General features: G+C 39.0%; 1 protein-coding gene across 4 annotated transcripts in view; it reads left to right on the top strand.

The window, feature by feature from the left end:
* PIK3R1 (phosphoinositide-3-kinase regulatory subunit 1) overlaps positions 1–20,538 on the top strand; it is a 110,519-nt gene that overhangs the window by 77,518 nt on the left and 12,463 nt on the right. For all 4 annotated transcript variants that reach the window (XM_054684299.2, XM_009449067.5, XM_517729.9 and 1 more), the window contains 5 exons: positions 7,592–7,684; positions 8,141–8,215; positions 13,814–13,945; positions 14,744–14,945; positions 15,143–15,222. In XM_054684299.2, the coding sequence (XP_054540274.1) occupies positions 7,592–7,684; positions 8,141–8,215; positions 13,814–13,945; positions 14,744–14,945; positions 15,143–15,222 (582 nt within the window). The remainder of the gene's footprint in view (positions 1–7,591; positions 7,685–8,140; positions 8,216–13,813; positions 13,946–14,743; positions 14,946–15,142; positions 15,223–20,538) is intronic.

The raw sequence follows: 20,538 nt of genomic DNA, 5'->3' as shown, positions 1-20,538 counted from the left end.
TAAATATGTAAATAAAGCAAATATGAAAATGTTAATCGTAGAATCTAGGTGAAAGATAATGTGGGCGTTCACTAACCAATTCTTTCAACTTTTCAGGATATTTTAAAATGTCAGAGAAAAAAACCCCCTACTCTATATAGTTATTTAAAAGGAATCTGGTGCTGCTTTTTTCTCCTTATTTCCATCCAGGCTTTCTTAAGAGTGCTTGTTCGGTCTGGCTGGACAAACTTGCCTTTTTGGCAGTTTCTCTCTCTCTCCCCACTCACTTTCTCCTTGGTCAGCCAGTGGCCTGCTTCTGCACTGTCAGTGAGGTCCCAGCCTGGATCCAAAGCTTCTTTCTGGTCTCTAGTCTGCCAGTAGCATCTTTCTGTCCAGTTCCTCTCCATCCCCCTGCCCTCTCCTAATACTAATCAGGGGATCCTTCAATTGCTTGTGACATCGCAGCTTCTCAAGTTACATTTTACAACTCTGCTTTATTATTTTTAAGCATTTCTAACATGACATTTTATAAGTTTGACTCTGAAATTTATCATCACATGTAAGTAGGAAAGAAGTGTCTCCACAAGTTTGCCCTCAGCCAGAGATAGTGTGGTTCATCTGGAATGCCCCTGCCTTTCTCTGGTTATTAATAGGGGCTCCTATTGCTTTTCCATTTACAGTGTTAATTATCTGCATTTCAAAGTAGTTCATAATGAGAGGGAATATATTAACTTGTTATTTGGGGAGGAAGTACAAAAACTGCTATTATCAAGATCATTTAACTTGAGCATAATCAGAAAGTATTAAGGTTATTCCCTTGTGGGATTGACCATCAGATATCTGTGTGTTTCATAACACCCTTATTGCAGATACCTTTTAAAGAAGGGAGGCTTGCAGGAAGTGTTGGGAAACTTACTATAAGCTTCTTTCCTTGACTGGCACTTGTATACTCTGGCGCAGGGAAGACAAGCCCAAACTAACTACATAGGCATTACTTAAGAGCTTTGTGACGTTGGACAATTAGTTTCCTTGCCTTTAAATTGGGGATAATAGAGACTATACACCTTTGAGCTGCTATGAAAATATTTCTGTAAAATACTTTGGGAATGTGGCTCCTAGTTGATGTTCAGTACTAATCATTCATTCAGCAAACAGCCTACCGCCCACTGTGTGCCATGGCCTGTGATTTGTCTTTTTTCTTTTTGGGGGCTTCTGGGTCAGACTTCGTATGAAATCTTTCTTAGCACACCGAAAGACCAACTTTCCTTATAAATCATTGGCTTCAAAAATCCTGTGGACTCAGGTATAAATTATTTTTCTGGTGAGGAGAGGAGGAAGTCCCTTTCTTCCCCATTTACATCCTGCCTAGCTATTTTAATTTGCTGTACACTGTAAATTGTAATCTTAGAATCAAACTCCAATTTAGGTGATAAGGATCACAATTAATTAGGCTAGCCTGTCAAAGATTAAATGTAATCTTGCATTTCAGTTACCTCTTAACTCTGAGGCTTTAGCTAAGGCCGTCAGAAACAAAGCTGTTAGGTCTGCTTAGGTTTAATAAGATCTTTGCCTGCTGTTTGTTTTCTATGCCAGTCTGTTGTCTAGAAATAAAACGAATGGACAGAGGATCTCAAATCCCTTTCATTTGTTTTTAGCTGTGCAGCAGGAGAGATAAATGAGAGAAGATAAACTTAACGACATTAAAGACTAATTAGGGTATCTGAGGAGATTTGCAAACTTCTAGTTTAAATCTATCGGCAACTCTTTTAATTCCCTCCTGCTAGTTATCTCTGAAAATAATGTAGTTATGGCTGAAGATTTATTTCCACATCTACTCTTTGTACTCTCATTTTCAGTTGCACATACTTTTTTTCTCCTTCCTCCAAAAAAAAAGCTCTTGTTTCGGCCACACTCAATATAATTTAGCACACAGTCATTCCAACTTCATTTTGTCTTCACATTCAGAAAACTGAAGTCTAATATCTCAAATATATTAGTATTGTGGTCCTTTTGGGGAAAAGTATGATAAATTGAAAATATTTTGGTTTTGACTTCTGAAGATTTTGAGTATTGTTTATATATACAAAGGCAAAATGCAAATATATACAAGGCAAAATGCAAATGTGCTTCCAGCTTGCTTCCTTAGAAAAGTATTGAGAACAGTCTAAGTATGATAATTTCTGGTCTTAAAACCTGCAATTGCAATCGGGTATTTCCATAATCTAAACAATAATAAAGATTACATGACTAATTCTGACAATAATAACTACCTATTTGTGCTTTCTACATACTGGGCACGATGCCTGTCATGTTTATATATATATATAATTCATTTAATCCTTATTACTGCACATAATTACTCCCATTTTACAGATGAATAAATGGGATTCAAGTTAACTAACTTGCCCAAGACTACTGAATTCAGTAAGTGGCAAAGCAAGGATTAAAACCTAAGCCTCTTTGGCTTTAAAGCTCTGCTTCTAATCACTTTTTTACTACTGATTAAACAGATGTGTCCCAAAATTAAGGAAGTCATCGTTGGATTTTTTTGCTTTGTTTTTGCTTAGTCAAAGAGCACAGGCCATCATTTGTTGTAGTGTCGCCCGTAAAGCTTAATAAGTTTAAAGATCATTACAAGCATAAAGTATGAATATGCTTTAAAGGTTTATTTAAGAAAAGAATTGGGATTAGATTTGCCCACCAGAATATACATTTTTCACTTGAAGTCCTGAGAGAGATTCAGACAGAAATAGCTTTGACTCAGCAGCAGTTAGCAGACAAACATCTTGATATAATACTGATCCACACTTTGCATATACACTTTCTTTTCTTTGTATTACATTTTTAGAGGTAAGTGGTAGTTTTTCACACACTTCCAAACTGCTTCCATCAGTAATGAAATATTTGGCTTGGGCAGCCTCTGGAGTCCCAGTGTTTCAGCTTAAACTTTCCACTGGGCCCTGCCAGGCACTAACTTCAAAATATCTTTTTTTATGGTGAATGCCTCCCGAAGGTGCAGCTGTGTGGTGGTTTCATTTTGCACTTCATAACGGTGTTGGCAACACTTAATGCAAAGAATGCCACTGTCTCCCACACACTGCTGATGCCCAAGGACTGTCGAGGCCTGTCCATGTTAGTGGTTTGGGAAGGGCTGAAGTTTGGAGAGAAGGCTCTTTTTCTATTCCATGTGATTGGCTGTCACCAGGGCAAAGGGGGAAAACTAGAACGAGTGGAAAATGCAGCATCGGATGTGTCATCAAATATTCTTCCTACAACCTGGGACACCTAGTTCATTGGTGTTCTGGTCAACATTGAAGGCTGAATCCTCCTTTCTTTTGAAATAATGCGTGTCTTGGATTCACTACTTTTAAACCTTTCTGCTGATCTTTATCCTTTTCTTTCTAAGCAATACTGATTTCTTTCAATGCAAAATGATTTAGCTAGTGAAAAACTGGGATTGGGTTGTAGTAAAGGAATCAACAAATTTGCCCAGATTCTTAAGAGTGGAGTTGGTTCTCCAGACTTATACGCTGTGCTACAGCAAGCTTCACAACCAAAACCCATTACTTATTCAGGTATAAAAATCAAAAGCTGAACTGTAATGAGAATTTAAATGTAAACTGTTGGAGGATGGTGCTCTGTTAATTTGTGTTTGCTCCATACCCCACCCTATATAATTGATAATATTTGCATCTTTTTGTTTTTAGTACTATTATTTTTTGGTTTATCAAACTTTGTAACATGGTGCTTTATTGTGGACTTTTCAAAGAGCAACTTGCCAAATTTGGTAATTCCTAGCAATTGTCATTTCCTGTTGGAATTTCTTAAAGTGGAATCTAATGGAAAAGTAATTCTTGACCTTGTGTATTTAGTAAAATTAAAGGCATAGTTGATTTTAGGATTGTCATAAAAATTAATATTTTGTTTTAAAAGACTTTTTAGACTTTCAATGCTAATTGATCCTATTGTTGGAAGTAGATGATATAAACTTTAAAGCTTTTTGGGTAGAACTTTCACATTCACCATGTCTAAATATTTTAAAGAGGAAATGGATTGACTCGCAGACATTTTGTACTAAGGAATAGAAAATCTTTGAATTGCTATTTAAAAAAAAAAAAATCCCTGTAAAATTTACCATTTTAAACTCCAGTTGCAAAATCCTGATCAGCTATGATGATTCATACATTTGAGCGATAAAGCTTTTTTCAATATTAAAAATTCAGTGGGGAGTCACTCAATACATTACAAAAAGAGTACTTACACTTCCTAGTACCCATGTGTATTTTTTTTTCTTTTTAAAGCAATCTGGTGTGCCTTTTGAGAAAAGTTCCAGTGTTCTCACAGATCCTGACTTGGTGTAGCACAGTGCTTTTCAGAAACTTGGTCCAACACCTGAATGAGTAATGTGTAAAACATATAATGTTTTGTAGCTCAGGATACTGCAGGTAAACTAACACTTTTTGCCGAAAAAACATTGAAAAGACAAAGGAAAGCAAGGAAGTTTTGCTTTTTAAAAAAATTTTTTCAAGCTTAATGAAGAAAGAGCTGGAAACCCTTTTGTATGGAGCATTTGCCAGCCCAGCAATATAACAACTTTTGGGTGCATATTTCAATCACAATTAGATGAAATCTTTAATTATCATTTAATTTGACTTTCATATTTGCCTGCAGAAATGATTGTGTTGATAAGACTCTGGAATGAGACAAACCTTTATTAAGTAATTCCATTTTCAGAGCCAACATTAAAGTTTTTTTTAATTAAAAAAAATGCCTGTGTAATTTATGAGAAAAGGGGAAGAGGAATTGGCATGTTGGTTGCATGAGAGTTGCATGGATATGTATTTACTATTTAATCTTTAGCTTTTTGAGATTTGGGGTGTGCTAAGTCTTGTTAGTTTGAGAGGCCTAAGGAATGACACAATAATGGATCTTAATAAATAACACTTTTCTACATCATTTCTCTACCTTTATATTTCCCTTCTATTATATATGCTGATAGGATGATATTTCATTGTATTCAGTGTAGAAGGTGTTTGTGAGAGAGGATACTTTTGTGAGTTGATATGAAGGCAAAGGGAAGTGGTTTATAATTTATCAGAGGAAATGAAATGGTGTGCTCTTTCATTTTATAATATTTCTTTTAAAATTTTATAATGCTTTTAATTGGACTGTGAAACCTTTAAGACATTTGTATTTGAAGTGCTTTTCAGATATATTTACATTTTAACGTACAGGGATTTGAGAGATGTCATTGCTGGATTTTTTCATAGGATCACCCACATGAATTTTCTTATCAAAAGAGTATGTCCTAAAGCTTATTTCTAACCCCAAACAGGTTACTAGCCCATTCCTGGATGTTCCGATTCTGAAGATTTAGGGTGGTACCTGGGAATCAGTATTTCTAGCACGTCCTCCAGGTGGTGCTTAGCTCTGGCAAGTGTGGGAGACACCGGAGAGAGGTGAAGTTCCCACCCAGCCCTCTGCACAGTGACTGGAAAGTTAATGGCCAGTCGTTTGTGCTTTTATGAAACCTAAGATGTGTTACAGTGATGTTGCAGTAGGACAAAGTCACTCAGGAAATCGAGTGGTAAACATTGCAGGGCTTTGAGTTCAAATATTGATTAGCTCTATGTTAAGATGCCTTGTCTTCAGGGATAGCTTTAGAGTGGGATCTCTAACACAAAGCTGACTCGGGAATCTTTCATCTGCCGTTGACAAAATTTGCCCTTGTGCAGGCAAGTAAGACTATACTCTCTAATTTTATGGGCACTAGCCACCTATGGTTGTTTCCATTTAAATCAGTTAAAATAAAAAATTCAGTTCTTCACTGGGAATGGCTGCATTTTACTCAATAACCGCTGTGGCTAGTCATTGCTTTATCGGAGAGCACAGCTGTAGAACATTTCCATCATCACAGAAAGCTCTAATAGTGCTACTGTAGGATTTTCCCTCATAATATAGCTCTTCTCTTTTTATCCTGGGTAGTTGCAATGGCTAATAGAATTAGGTGGAAAGATCATGCATCCATCTATGTACTGCACATTGCATACTGAAATCTGAAAGAATGTTTTTGCAAAATGACTTAATCATACTTCTCTGAGATCAAAATTTAATAACATTACTTTCATAACGTGAATTTGTTCTATGTTGACTTTTAGTACTTGAAATACAGGCTTAATTAAAAATTTGTTGGCCAGGTGCAGTGGCTCACACCTGTAATCCCAGCATTTTGAGAGATTGAGGTGGGTGGATTGCTTGAGTCCATGAGTTCGAGACCAGCCTGGGCAATATGGCAAAACCCCGTCTCTACTAAAAATATACAAAAAATTAGCTGGGAGTGATGCTGTGCACTGTAGTCGCAGCTACTCAGGAGGCTGGGTGGGGAGGATCACATGAACTCAGGAAGTTGAGGCTGCAGCGAGCCATGATCACGCCACTACACTCCAGCCTGGGTGACAGAGCGAGACCCTGTCTCAAAAAAAAAAAGAAAAGAAAAAGAAAAAGGAAATTTGTTTACCATAGTATATGGCTTCTAATAAAGAGCTATATTGGTAAAATCTCACAGAAACAAAATTGCAAATATTTAGTCTTTCTCAGATTGTATAAATTATTCCTAGAAAAGACTGCAAGCGATGAGGCTAATAAACAGGTTGTACTTATATTTTCATAATGACTTTAATTTACCTTTATTTTGCAGTTTCACAAATTTAAGATGAATATATTTAGCTCCCTCTTCTGGCATAATTTGAGAATTTTTTTGCTTACAATGGTCTTATTTATTTTTTTTGGACTGAGAATAAGGTTATCAATGTAATGTTGAAGAATGTTATTTATGAGTGTCATCCAGTTAGATTTTTTGGTATCATTGTAAATGGTTAAAACGCATGCAAAAAGTTTATGAAAACACCACATTTTAAAAACTACTAATTGACCAAAAAATACATAAAGGCTTTGACAAAGTTATACAGAAATTTATTTTGATATCAAGTGGGCAGTGATCATTCATATTGGCTTCTGGATCTGAGACTCAGCCCATACCTGGCATTTGTGAGGCTTGGGGCAAGAATGCAAAAAGAGGCCCAAGTACCCTGTGCCTAAGTATTTTTGTTATAAATCATGTCAACTGTTCAATAAAATCTGTCCCATCCTTTCTAGGCAGTTATTTCTTCCTAATGACCAGGAGGAGAGATCTGAATTCAGGTTCTTGGGCTCCTGAGAGTTCTGCCCTAGAGTGTGGTATTATGGGGAGAGCTGGATCCTGGTTCATCCCTGGCTTCTCCCTGCACATCCAAACTCCCATCCATCCTGCCACTCCCCCCACCTTTGGGGCCCAGGGGTGTACCTAGACAGGGGGGTTTGTCCTGGGGAGGGTGGACCCGGGGGAAAGGCCATAAGAGGCCATTTAGCAGGAAATCCTGGAGCATTACTCTGAGTAGACCTTAGGTGAGAAGCAGTGGGCATATCACTTTGGCCTGGAAAGTGCAAAAGCCCAGAGCAGGGGTTCTTCTTGCTTGGGCCTGATGTAATTAAATTATTTTGTACGTCCTTCATTGTGGTCTAATGCATTCAACTATCCAAATTAAATACAATGGTGGGATTTTGTTGTTTGCAGCTTTGACTCTCCCGGATCTTGCAGAGCAGTTTGCCCCTCCTGACATTGCCCCGCCTCTTCTTATCAAGCTCGTGGAAGCCATTGAAAAGAAAGGTAACCAGACTGCTAGAGGGCATCAGTTCCTTTGTTCTACCCTTACTTCATGGCTCTTATTATTTGTCTCTTGTGCATTCATTAAGTAAATTTCCTACTACCAGCTATGTCCAGATACTCTGCTGGACACTCAAACTGTTTGGGGCTAAGTACTGGGAAAAATGTCTCGGTCTATAATTTCTAACTCTAGATTATCATGTAGTTTCCATATGGAAACTATTAAATTCTTCATAATTTAATAAATATGATTAACTTTCTTCTTAGAGGCCAGATGGTTTTGCCAAAATTATCGACGTGCCAGATAAGATTAATAGTAGGAGTTGACTTCCAAGAATATTTGGTACACATCTAGAACAGATACTGGATGGAAACTGGAATGTCTCTGGCAGCAGCCTCACAGGTTCTCCAGAGAGCTGTGTTTTGCATACATGGTCTGTGGTCTGTTTTGTGTCCTAGGTCTGGAATGTTCAACTCTATACAGAACACAGAGCTCCAGCAACCTGGCAGAATTACGACAGCTTCTTGATTGTGGTGAGTGTCACAGAGCTAGAAATGCAAATGGGAAAGACAGGTCTTGGCTTTCTGTTTCAGGTAATGCACACACACAAAATTGAATTTAATCTATGCAGTGTTCTAAATTTAAAGGGAACTCAAATCATGCACAGTTCTCCCTGCCCTGTTATGGTAACAGTGCAAACCTTTGAAATTTTTCTCCTGAGTTGGGCTGCAACTGTGTGCACGCCTCCCTGCAGGCATGTTGGTCATCATCATAGCCATCAGGCCCTGGGTCCTGCAGAGGAGAGAAACCACCTCTTGGTGTTTCTCTCGCTCTGTGTATCTACCATCTTTCCTTGACCCTGAATTTGGCTACATCTAATTCGTCTGAATCAATTAAAAAATATTTTTAAGCCTATGTCACTTAAGAAATGTCTCTTCTGACATCCTTTTTCTTTTATTACCTTTCCCTTCCATTTTCCTTTTCCGTTTCCCTTTCTTTCTGGCTTGCCTTCTTTCTTTTTTTGTGTTGAGTGCATTAAGTAACATCATGATATTGTTATGTTCAGTGGTGTGCTGATAAACCAACTCTCTAGGAAGAAAAAGGCCCTGGTTTGTAGCGTCTGCCCATTTTTGTGGCATGAATATTCCCACCGGGGCTTATTTCAAGCTAACCAACATGATGTCACTGGATGTGGAATTGGGAAGAATTGAGGACAGTTTGTTAAATAACACTAATTAATTTAGCCAAGAGGGCTTTAGTACCCCAAACACCCACTCCCTCCTTTGGCATAGAGGAAAAACTACAAATCAATTTACTCGCCAGCATTCCAGCAAGTCATCTTCTTATAAATCTCTCAAGATCCTTCATTCCCTCATAACACTTAAAAAAATTATATATACTGCCTCACATCATTTTAACTGAAATTAGGTGTTTAAGCCAAAAAGAGTGAAACCCAGTTTTGGACTCCTTCAGAGGTATAATTGTACGAAGAATGCCCACATGACAGTAAATGAGAATTTGAAGCATGAGGCAGTTTCAAAATGAGGCAACTTCTGAGACTTTTAGAAAAGAGGTTTTTTTGGAGAAAAGGAGGAGACTAGACCTTTATCAGTATCAGTAAATTCTTACACTTGAAATGTTCTGACCAGATGTTTTAAAAGTTAAAAAAATGTTTGACTCCATTTTTCCTTTGTACATGGAAATCAGTTGCATGCGAACAGAGCATATCCTTTGCTGCTCTGCCTCCTGCACTTCCCACAGAGCAGGTCATTAGAAGTTAACATGCAGAACACTCAAGGTGAAAAGGCTTGTTTTTCGGTGTTTCTGACAGCTTTATCAGGGCTTTAAGGAAACGCTGAATTTTGCCCTTAGCCAATTGAAATGAAGACACATGTTTGGGTCAGAAAATTGGTCAAATTATGAACACGTTTAGTCACAGGAAGAGTTTAGACATCAGAGCCTGATGAAGTGGAAGTTATTTGAGAAATAGTGGTTAGGTTTATAATGTGATCAACACAAAATGATGCAGTTTAGTTATTAAAAAAAAAAACAAAAACTCTTCACACCACTCGTGAGATAGAGTCAACAACCAAGATTCACGTCAACGGTACATTTTGACCAACAGGTTTCCTTCCCCAGTGAGATCAAAACACATAGAAAACTGGTTTCATTTGGAGTCTGTGCTAAAAAAAAGTGAAATTTGTGCCCCACCCCAAAAAATATAAATAAATAAATGATGTCCAAACTTGGGAGTGGATCTGCCAGATCTGTTTCCAACTCAAAGATTTTTCAATACATAAAAACATTGTATAATATCCTGGAGGAAGCTCCAAAATAGTCACTTACACCTAAAAAAAAAAAAATTATGGCTTTTAACTAACCTTGTGAATTACCAGTCTTTGAAAAGGACAGACATGGCAGACAATAGCCCACTTTTATTAGCACCTGTTATGCTAGTTCATCCACACATTAACTTTGTGATGTATGTCCTAGTAACTTTAACTCACCAGAAAAGAAAGCTGACCCTCAGGTAAATAATTTCTTTCACATTTTTCAGTGGCTGAGTGGCTAATTTTTCTGACTCCAAAAGTCCTTGATTTTTTTCTCTTTTTTAATTTTGCCCTAAAATGAATTGTTTCTTTGTCTCATGCAAGTTTTAATGATTCAGATCATTAAAACTGAATCAAAACAAAAAACCTGACAGTTTTTGGTTTCATTTAACCTAATTCAGGCTTTCTTAGCCTTGGTACTATTGACATTTTAGGCTGGATAATTCTTTGCTGGAAGAGTGGGAGCTTGTCCCGTGCATTGTGGGAAGCTTAGCCACATCCCTAACCTCTACCCATGAGGTGCCAGCAGCATTCTCCCCCAGTTGTGACAATCAGAAATGTCTCCAGACATTGCCAGATGGCTCATGGCAGAGGGCAGGATCCCACTCCCACTGGGAACCACTAACCTAGGGAGAGACCTAAGGAAGAGGAGACTCCATTCCAGGGGGAGGGAGGGAGGAGTGAAGGGTTGGAGAGTTTACTGGGTACCTGTCATGAGTAGACTCAGTGAAAAGTGAGGTAGGAGAGAATGCAAACTCCTCCAACCCAGACCTAAAGATTATGTAGCTCTTCAAAAGTCATCGCATGACAGGTGGGAATAGCTAATGGAAGAGCATGTTAGGCCAGTTTCAATGCAGAAAAGGATTCTTAGAGAGCAGAAGTCAGATAAATAGAACAGACTTTGTCACTAGCTCTAGTAGAATTTGACATAAGGTAAGGTTACCCAAAGACCTGCATAGGATAATTTTATTCATATACTATGAAAGTTCTTTTGATATACCTCATGTGTTAGAAAAGGGCTTTGACGAATTAACTTCACTTGTGGATTGAGCCTTCTAGTTCAATCCACATTTAACACGTTGTATGTGCTGGACACTGAGGGATGCCAGAAGAGCAGGTGACAGCCACAGTCCCTGCCCTTGACGTACCTTGGTCTAGTAGGGAGACACATAATCCCACACGATGATTATACTCCTTGGGAAGTGTCTTGTTAAAGGGGTGGCTCATTAGCACTGCAGAAGCACAGAGGGAAACCCTGCCTGAGGGAGGGATGTATGCATATTTATTATCTTAACGTTTATACTGCATCACCAAATGTTTTATCACATATTTTAGGATAAGAAAATTCAGTAATATTAATTTTCCGGGCAGAGAGACATTAGATGAAACACGCGGGGCAAAGTGTATGGGAAACCAGAAGCACGGCCAAGAGTGGTGACCATAGAGAATTCCTATAGCAGCACACACACAATTTTATTTGACAGTATTTAATTATGCTCACAATTGCATTACCTTCAACATAGATCCTTTATGCAGAGCATCTACTACAGTGGTATTGCCCCTCCCACACTTGTTAAACATGTGATATGTCTCTGGTTGGTTGGTTGTAGGACATTTAAGTGATTTAACACTTCGCCTCTTCACCTTTTAAATTTAATAATTCTTTTCCTCAAGTTGACCTATCCATATCCTATTCCAGACCGACTTTTCTTAGAGCTGTGTGGTTGTGTGACTCACTTTCGGAACGTTGGCCTACCTAGTGGGGCAAGTTTGGTTTATGATGATATGTCCAAGGAATTTTTGTAGTCTTAGGCTCAACCTAGAATGATTTGTACTGTCATATTTCATTCAAGGTTATCTAGGATACTACCTTCTCCCACTCATTTATACTCAAACACTTTGCAGTAAACTTTCATACTTCCTCATTCTCTCCTAGGCCACAGCCCAATGCAGTCAATCACTGAGTTATATGAGGTCTCGATAATATTTTGTACATTTCTAACTGCATTAGAATTCAGACCCCCATCACCTTGATTCAGAGAACTAAATCTGGTAGTTTTACTTCTAGCAGCACTCCCTTCCAATTTATTCTTAACACTGTCGTTAGTAAAGCTGTTACAAACGTAGTATCTTGCCCATCAGCCCACCTTCGCTCCACTGAGTACACAAGTCCCCAGATTACTTTCCTCAAGTTATCCTTCGCATTGCTAGTGTACATCCTTCAGCAGCAGCCAAAGTCCTCTCCTTTTCTAGAGGCCCATGGTCACCCCTGCCCCCAGATCTTTGTTTCTAGCATCCCTTTTTTCTGCTGGGCTTTGTGTCTTTTTCCAACCCAAGTACTTAGAGTGCCATGCGTAGTGAGTGCCTGGAGGGTGGTTTTGATTAGTTTTACCCCCATTATTGGATCGCTTGACCTGTTTCCCAGCTGAGGGATTTACTGGACAGGTATGCTCATCTTATTTTCTGAGATTGTCTGATGTCCACAGGTTAGATTAGTAATAGACAGAATTAGGGAGAAACATTCTAAAAATGTTCAAATTATTTTCATGGATATTCTTGAGATTGGTTGCTAAAAGTCTGTAGTATCTTACTGTTGAATCCATCACTCTGTTGGTGACATTTACATGAATTCTGAGACATATCAACTCAAGTCTTAGGAAATCTGGGAATATGCATTTTTAAATTTTTCCTGTTGAGGTTTTAGGAAACATTTACTATATGACTAACCATTCCTAGTTAGAACCCTTTTCAGTCAGGGCAGAACCACCCTCAGAGGATGTTAGGAAATGTTTGGGTTCTGTATTCGTTTGCTCAGGCAGTTATAACAAGTTACCACAGACTGCGTGGCTTAAAACGCAGAAACTTGGCCAGGCACAGTGGCTCACACCTGTAATCCCAGCACTTTGGGAGGCTGAGGCGGGTGGATCACGAGGTCAGGAGTTTGAGACCAGCCTGACCAACATGATGAAACCCTGTCTCTACTAAAAATACAAAAATTAGCCAGGCGTGGTGGTACACACCTGTAATCCCACCTACTCAGGAGGCTGAGGCAGGAGAATCGCTTGAACCCGGGAGGTGAAGGTTGCAGTGAGCCGAGATCACACCAGAGATGCACTCCAGCCTTGGCAACAGAGTGAGACTCCATCTCAAAAAGCAGAAACTTACTTCTCGTGGTTCTGGAGGCTAGAAGTCCGAGAAAAAAGCATGTTTGGTTTCCCCTGAGGCTTCTGTCCTTGGCTTGTAGATGGTCACCTGCTCACTGCATCCTCACAGCGTTTCTCCTCTGTGCCTGTGCATCCCTAGTGTGTCTCTCTCTGTGTCCTCATTTCCACTCCTAGAAGGATATCAGTTACATTGGATTAGAGTCCACTCTAATGGCCTCATTTTAACTTATATGCAGTCACTTTCTGAGGCACTAGGAGTTTGGGCTTAGAGGGGTGGGACAGAGGATGGGGTAGGTAACCACTGAAGATGCAGCCCAATTCAGCCCATAACAAAGGCATTATTTTTTGTTGCCCCAAAGTGTGGAGGTCTGCTACTGGCATCATGGGTAGGGGGTCAGGCATCCTAAGTGCTTGCAATATGTCAGAGAGGCCTCCACAGGAAAAACTGTTCTACCCCAAATGCCCGGAGCAACCCCTACAAGAAGTACGGCTAACGAATACTGTGTCTTGTATTTATCCTCATATTGCTTCCTTTTTTTTTTTTTTGTCACATGTGAGTCAAATTGTTCAGAAAATTAGCCCAACTGATGTATTCTATAAAATAAATTTCTGAAATATTTCTTAAATTGTTTCCTAGATACACCCTCCGTGGACTTGGAAATGATCGATGTGCACGTTTTGGCCGACGCTTTCAAACGCTATCTCCTGGACTTACCAAATCCTGTCATTCCAGCAGCCGTTTACAGTGAAATGATTTCTTTAGCTCCAGGTTTGTTTTTTCTCTTCTGGGAACCTCATTGAACATACATGGAGATGTAGAGGTGCTTGTATATGTCTTGCATATATAGAGATAGTGGTTAGAAAATAGTAGTAGTAACCTGTCCCTCCCCCAACAATACCACCTCAAATTTCCTCCTCCACCCAAGCATCCAAGAGAAGACCCAGATTCTCATTTGCTTGGGAAGCCCGTCTGCATGTCAGAATCAGAAATGGCTCATTGTTAACCTATTGGTCTTAACAAAGTTTGTACGTCAATGAAGGACACGGTCTTCCAAGTACTAGTGTCAGATTCAAGGAACTGGGACTAGAATCCAGTGATGGGGGATGTTCTTGTCATCTTTCCTGAGTGGCCATAACAGAATGTGTTGAGGGAAGAGGGCTCTCAGTTTTAGGAGATAAGGTTTAGTTAAGTGCTTTGGGGACAGGAAACTGTGGTTCGTAACCTTCAAAGTTAAAACCTGTGATACTTATCTGATGCTCCTCTGAGTTAGCCAATCACACTTGAAGCTGCTCAATACTGGGTAAGTTGCTGCCAGCACACCCTGAACAGCTTGTGGTTTCTTTACACACTGAGCTTTTTGCATTTCCATTTGACCTGAGATTTCTACTTTCTCATAATGCGTTTTCTAATGAGAAGGACAAATGTACTGTGTGCTTCTCCCAACAACTTTTTAAATGACTCCTATAGCTTGAAGAAAGAGCAGAACTTTTCTAGGTGTTTATTCACTGATACCTGGAAGTAGTCGCTTACTCATTTCTCTCTTTTTTTTTTTTTTTAAACTTGTAGAAGTACAAAGCTCCGAAGAATATATTCAGCTATTGAAGAAGCTTATTAGGTCGCCTAGCATACCTCATCAGTATTGGCTTACGCTTCAGTATTTGTTAAAACATTTCTTCAAGCTCTCTCAAACCTCCAGCAAAAATCTGTTGAATGCAAGAGTACTCTCTGAAATTTTCAGCCCTATGCTTTTCAGATTCTCAGCAGCCAGGTAAGTGAAAGGAGACAAACATGTATTTTGGGGTGATGAGGGTAGTCCTAAATGGATTGGTCATGAAAATGTATTCTGAATATACTACTCCAGAGATGCATGTGCAGATGCTATCACACACATTGACTTGAGTGTATATAAATGAAAATGAGTTTGCTTTTAGGGAAAAGGTTTCTAATAAACTCTCTTTCTTACAGCTCTGATAATACTGAAAACCTCATAAAAGTTATAGAAATTTTAATCTCAACTGAATGGAATGAACGACAGCCTGCACCAGGTAATGCTTTTTGAGCATTTAACATTCTCTCATTGTTCATTTTTTAGAGCCTTAAAAAATGATGGCTATAAACCTCCTTTGAAGTAACACAGCTTCTTATGGAATTACAGTTGGTAGTAATATGTTACCTTGTGATTTAAAGAAAAAATAGCTGAGTGGTAGTGTATATGTTAATTATTATCCGAGTTTCAACATTTGTGGATTTTAAATTATCTTGGTTTTAGGTGAGAGTTTGGAGAGTTCCCTGTACCCTTCAACATTTATGCTTCAGGTTGTTGAAGAGATTTATGGAGTTCATTTTAGTTGTTGACATTTTTGTTTTTCTTTCTAATACTTACAAAGTAGGGGATTTATAATTACTATATAATTTAAAGTATTTTAGAATGTGTTTTTTGGAAGTGGGTATGCTGAGAAATGCCTGTCAAAATAAACATTTTCAATAATGCAAGCAGTATGAAACCAGAGTGTTCACTGCAGCAAGTTCGAGCAAGCCAGACACTTCTTTGAAAGCAGGCTGCTGTTCAGTTAGCCATTTAACAAAGCAGGAAATGTAGACCATGTTAGCAATGCATTTAATTTAAACTGATGTATTTTTCTTCTACCGTGGAAAGTCTAAACAACCTCATTTTGCTATATACCAGTTAAAAGTTAGCTAATCGACACTGGTCATTTAGAATAGTAATTAGGGTACTATACGTGTGAAGTTTCAGGACCAGTAAAAGGTGTTGCTTGTAGTCTTAATTTATGCCTGGAACTTAAAATGAAACTCCATGAATATATTTATTATAGGTAATATATGCAGATTACCATATTTATCTCTGTATGAGCAGGCATGGGGACTCAGTTTCATCTTCATGCAATGGAGAGTTAAGTTGTGCTTTTTCTTAATTGGGTATTGCACAGCCAGGCTTGGTTACTTGCATCTGGATGGGGCAGCCTAAGAGAGGCCAGGGCCTAGCCTCAAAACCCACCTGCAGCAGGTAGGATAGAGGATAGGGTAGGTAAACACTGAAGATGCGGGTATTGGGAAAGGTTTATGTGGACAGGCCCAAAATGTACCAAAGGTGAGAGAGAGGTATCCAGTATAGTAGATAAGGCAAGCATGGGATGTTCCAAATCACAGCAAGCAGAATGTTTTAACAGGGGTGCCCAGAATTCTAGGTAAACTACGTCAAAGAAGACTGTCAACAGGTAGGGACTAGGACTTCAGTCCAGGGGTTGGCCAAAAGGCTTCATCTCGTGTGAATACACAGGTCACTGTGAATGGATTTGGGAGCTCTGTGCTGGTGTTCAGAGGCTGCCTTTGGACTTAGTGGAAAAGAATTGGGGTAGGGGTGTGGCACATGGCACTTAAGTTGAGGTTTATGTTAGAGACTAGGGAGAGCTGGACCCTGCTCTCAGTGAAGGGCTAGTGGGTAGTCCTGATCTTTTCAGCGGCCACTCCTCTAGAGAGAGGAGACACATGGAAGCCAAAGCCAGACAGGGTTTGACAGATACCCACAAATGAATTTATCACATGGAATTTTGGAGAATTTCTACTACACAAGGTATAGCAGAATCAGTGGTAGAGTTTGATTAGCCTGACTGGTGTAAACTAGTTAAACGCCTTTGTTAGTTTCATCCTAATTCCACCAAAGTAAAAACGGGTATCTGCACTATTTTCATAATGCCACCGGGAAAGCTGTTTGATATGTCAAAGGACCCTACATTTCTCTGCTGAGCAATTGGTGCGCCTGTTTCAAAGGAGGATTAGTTCCATCAGCTCTGCTAAAGAATGACAAAGCCTTGAACATTTGCTAGATCATCCCAGTATTTATGTGGCCTCTGAAAAAAAAATTAAATCCAAGTCGGTTTTAAACTCTAGTTTGAGCCGTTTTCCCAGGAAGTTTGTGTGATTTGTATAGGACCTTTGGGATTAAATGGCTGTTTTAGTATCTCTCATGTGTGCATACATTGTACTGCCCACTCCAGGAACAAAACGTCCCCATCCAGAACATCTTTGTATTCAGGAATGGCTCCAGTGCAAATGACTGCTATGGCAGCCTGGGTTGAAGAAATGATTCTTAGGCCTGGTTTAAAAAATGCAATAATTTCTTAGAGTCCTTCAGCATTGCCACAGCATGTGCTAGTACCAGACAGAACTTTGAAAGCACAGCACCTTACATCTCCAGCGAATGGCCATTTACAGTAACATTGTTGTGAACACAAATGAGTACCTGAATGATGTTTAAGGGAGACAAAAGCAAGACTCTGTTATAGGGCAGATAGACAGCATTTCTAATTATTACCAGATAGAACTTGAAATGACAACGCTTATGATGTTTGAGGCAAAGTATCAGTTCAAATAAGAGCCATTAGCACATAGTATCTAATTAAATGCTAGGTGGGAGTGCACATACTCTAAGTACAAAAAGAACTTTAGAAATGCAGCTGGTGACTTTCTAGGGTAACGGAGTAGACAGAAAAGGCTCATAGAAGAAATAGGGCTTGAAATGTGCCTTGAAGAATAGGTACAATTTGAATAGGCAAAGGAGAAATAGCATTTTGATGCATGGAGTTTAAAGACTTATTCAAAATAAATTACACAGTACAAAATAATGGCTTGGTATTTTACAAAAGCAGTACATATTTTAAGTGATAGTATCACAAAAACATCATTTTAGAGTTGAAAGCATTGTCCAGCTTTACCAATTTGGACATGAGGAAACCGAGGCCCACAGATAGAGGTTCGCTCTGTGCCACCCGGCCAGTATGGGCCCAAACCGGGTCTGCCCAGGAGCCGCCTCCTACACTCCAGCCCATTCTATCTGCCATGCCCTGCTGCCTGGATTTTTGGAAACTTCGTGAGCAATGAGGCTGCTTTTAGTGTCCAATCAAAAACTCCTCTGAAGTTTCCAGCATGTAATAAACTAAAAATATGTGAAATTAGCCCCCATGGGTCACATATAGTAAACAAAGTCAGGGCAATGTTTATACTTTTCAGGATAAGGCTCCAAATCACTCCATGAGCCGTGCAGTGGAAAAAAAAGTGGGCTTCTGACTCAAATAGATCTGGATTGGAATCTCAACTCTTTCGAGTAACTCAGCTTTTCCAAATTGTTTTCCAGACTGTGGAATTGGGTTAATGCCTCTCTCCTGGGGTTGGTATGAGATTTAATGAACTGATAATTTCTCTGCTATCTATCGCATCAACTCTAGCTTTTGAGGCCTTATGGGAGCTGTCCTCATTCAGCAGGTCTGATTCCTTCAGTCCACCCATTCCTCATTAGTTGTGTGAATCCTGTCAGGCCTTTTTCCTTACTGACGCCATGTTCCCAGCCAGCAGAGCTACTACGGCCTCTAGGAGCCTGTAGGGGCTAAAAGGGACACTTGGGAAGTTGCCACCCTGATGTGGGTACATTGCTTGGAGGGAGGAAGGTGCCTTTGTATGAATATGTGGCTTGGTGAATGGAGCAGCCTAGATTTCATCACCACTCCTCCATCTTGCCTAGGTGCCTTTGCACAGTGCACAAAATATGCAACCATACGTCGCTGCCCCAAGCAGTGCCATCCACTTTATCTGCACTCAAGTAGGTCCTTCCCGTTTTATATGCAAGTTAAGTCGACCCATTCAGTATGTTTATGCCTTTAAGCTTCCTGTCACCTTATGTTTAACTGTCTATAGTTTTTCCTATTCATCTGCTGAATTACATTTCTAAAGGGTAGGGGTAAAGGCTTTTTCTCCTTTTGAGCTCTTCCTAGCAGAGAACTAGGTACAGCATAATAATTATCTAAATTTATTCTTTGATAAACTTCCAACTTTCAAAGAATAGTAATACATCAACACATCTAATACACCCAGCAATCCTGGGAAATAAGGCTTCTCCTCATTTACAGAGGGAAGCTAAGATTTGGAAAAGGTAGGGCACAGAGTAAGCTCTCTAGACTTTGTTGATAGTTTGCTGTTCTATTTTGTTACTAAAAAGTCTTAACTTGTCGTTTGGCTTTCAATATTTTTTTCTTGAATCATTGTGTTATCTTTACCCAATTAATGCTTAGGCAGGTAAAGTAGATTTCTGTAGGCAAACCAAGGTAAAAATAAGTCTATTTAACACAGGGTGCCTTTGAATGACACCCATTATAAGTGTATTTACATATTTCAGATTTCATGGATATATTCAGAAATATTAATGTAATATAATTGAAGTCTAACATTGCACCCTCAAGCCCAGAGTGGAAAATAAATGACTCTTTCTCCCCCTTGCCCTTCTACACCTGTCAAAGTTAATTTTTAACCACTGGCACATTGCAAAACATTCATCCTGAAGAGCCTGATTCATAAATCTTGTTTTAAATGCTCTGGGCTTGGTTCTCAACCCAGACTAAAGGCAAGCACTAAGGTAGAGGGAAATGACATTCAAAGAGTTTTACTTGTCTCTGATTTAATTTTTATTGGTTTAAAATGTGGTCTGACATTAGAGGGTTTCTTCAAAGGTGAAAAATGAAACTTTGAAAAATTACATGTTTGTAGATGCGTAGAACTAAACGGGCAAGCCACACTAGGTTTTGTCAAACAATAGTTTTATTTGTGTCCTGACAGACACAGGTATTTTGGTATGTATGTGTTTAGGAGGGGTATATAGTCAGTTTTACTTTTGTTTTCACAGTGCAGATGTCTCTTTGTCTCAAGGGACAAAGATCTGAGGGAGAATTGCAGGGGGGACTACTTTATTCTGCTAAGCAGTGGGGATGCCTTTTCAGAAACCTGGTAGAATGTGTCAGAGTTTATACATATGTAAACCTGGGCTTATTTATATACTTAAATGGATGTTTTCCTTAGCATAATGTCAATTAAGACCAGTGGATATGGAGCAAATAATTTGAATTACCCTAAAAGGCCCTCTAAGTTGTCTTAAGTTAAAATTATGAAGAGAGGTATTCATTTTACCCTTAGATGAAGATTTTGGTTAATTTTTGTTGTCTATTCTTTTTTTCATGGTCTTTGTTCATAAATGATGTCCAGAAAAAGAAGAAGTTTTCTAGGTTGAAAGCTGCTTGTGCAACATTTGCCACTTGATGGTGACTTGTACATATGAAATATAGTATTCAGTGTGTAACTTTTGAACAGTTTAAGGATCAAGAGACATTTTCCTGACTATATCTGCTGAGAAGTGAAACAATGGGCTGTATTTGCCTCTGAAATGAGTTTTACGAAACTTTGAGGAAAGGGAGAATGATACATATTGTTTTAAAGAATCCAGAAGGTAAAGTTAGTTTTCCAGTGTGTCTAGGCCTTTGAGGTCCCAGAGAAATGCTGACATTAAAATAAAAGTTTTC

This window comes from Pan troglodytes, chromosome 4 (genome assembly GCF_028858775.2).
Source record: "Pan troglodytes isolate AG18354 chromosome 4, NHGRI_mPanTro3-v2.0_pri, whole genome shotgun sequence".
NCBI classification, from domain to species: domain Eukaryota; kingdom Metazoa; phylum Chordata; class Mammalia; order Primates; family Hominidae; genus Pan; species Pan troglodytes.
This window is presented reverse-complemented; position numbering and strand designations above follow the sequence as displayed.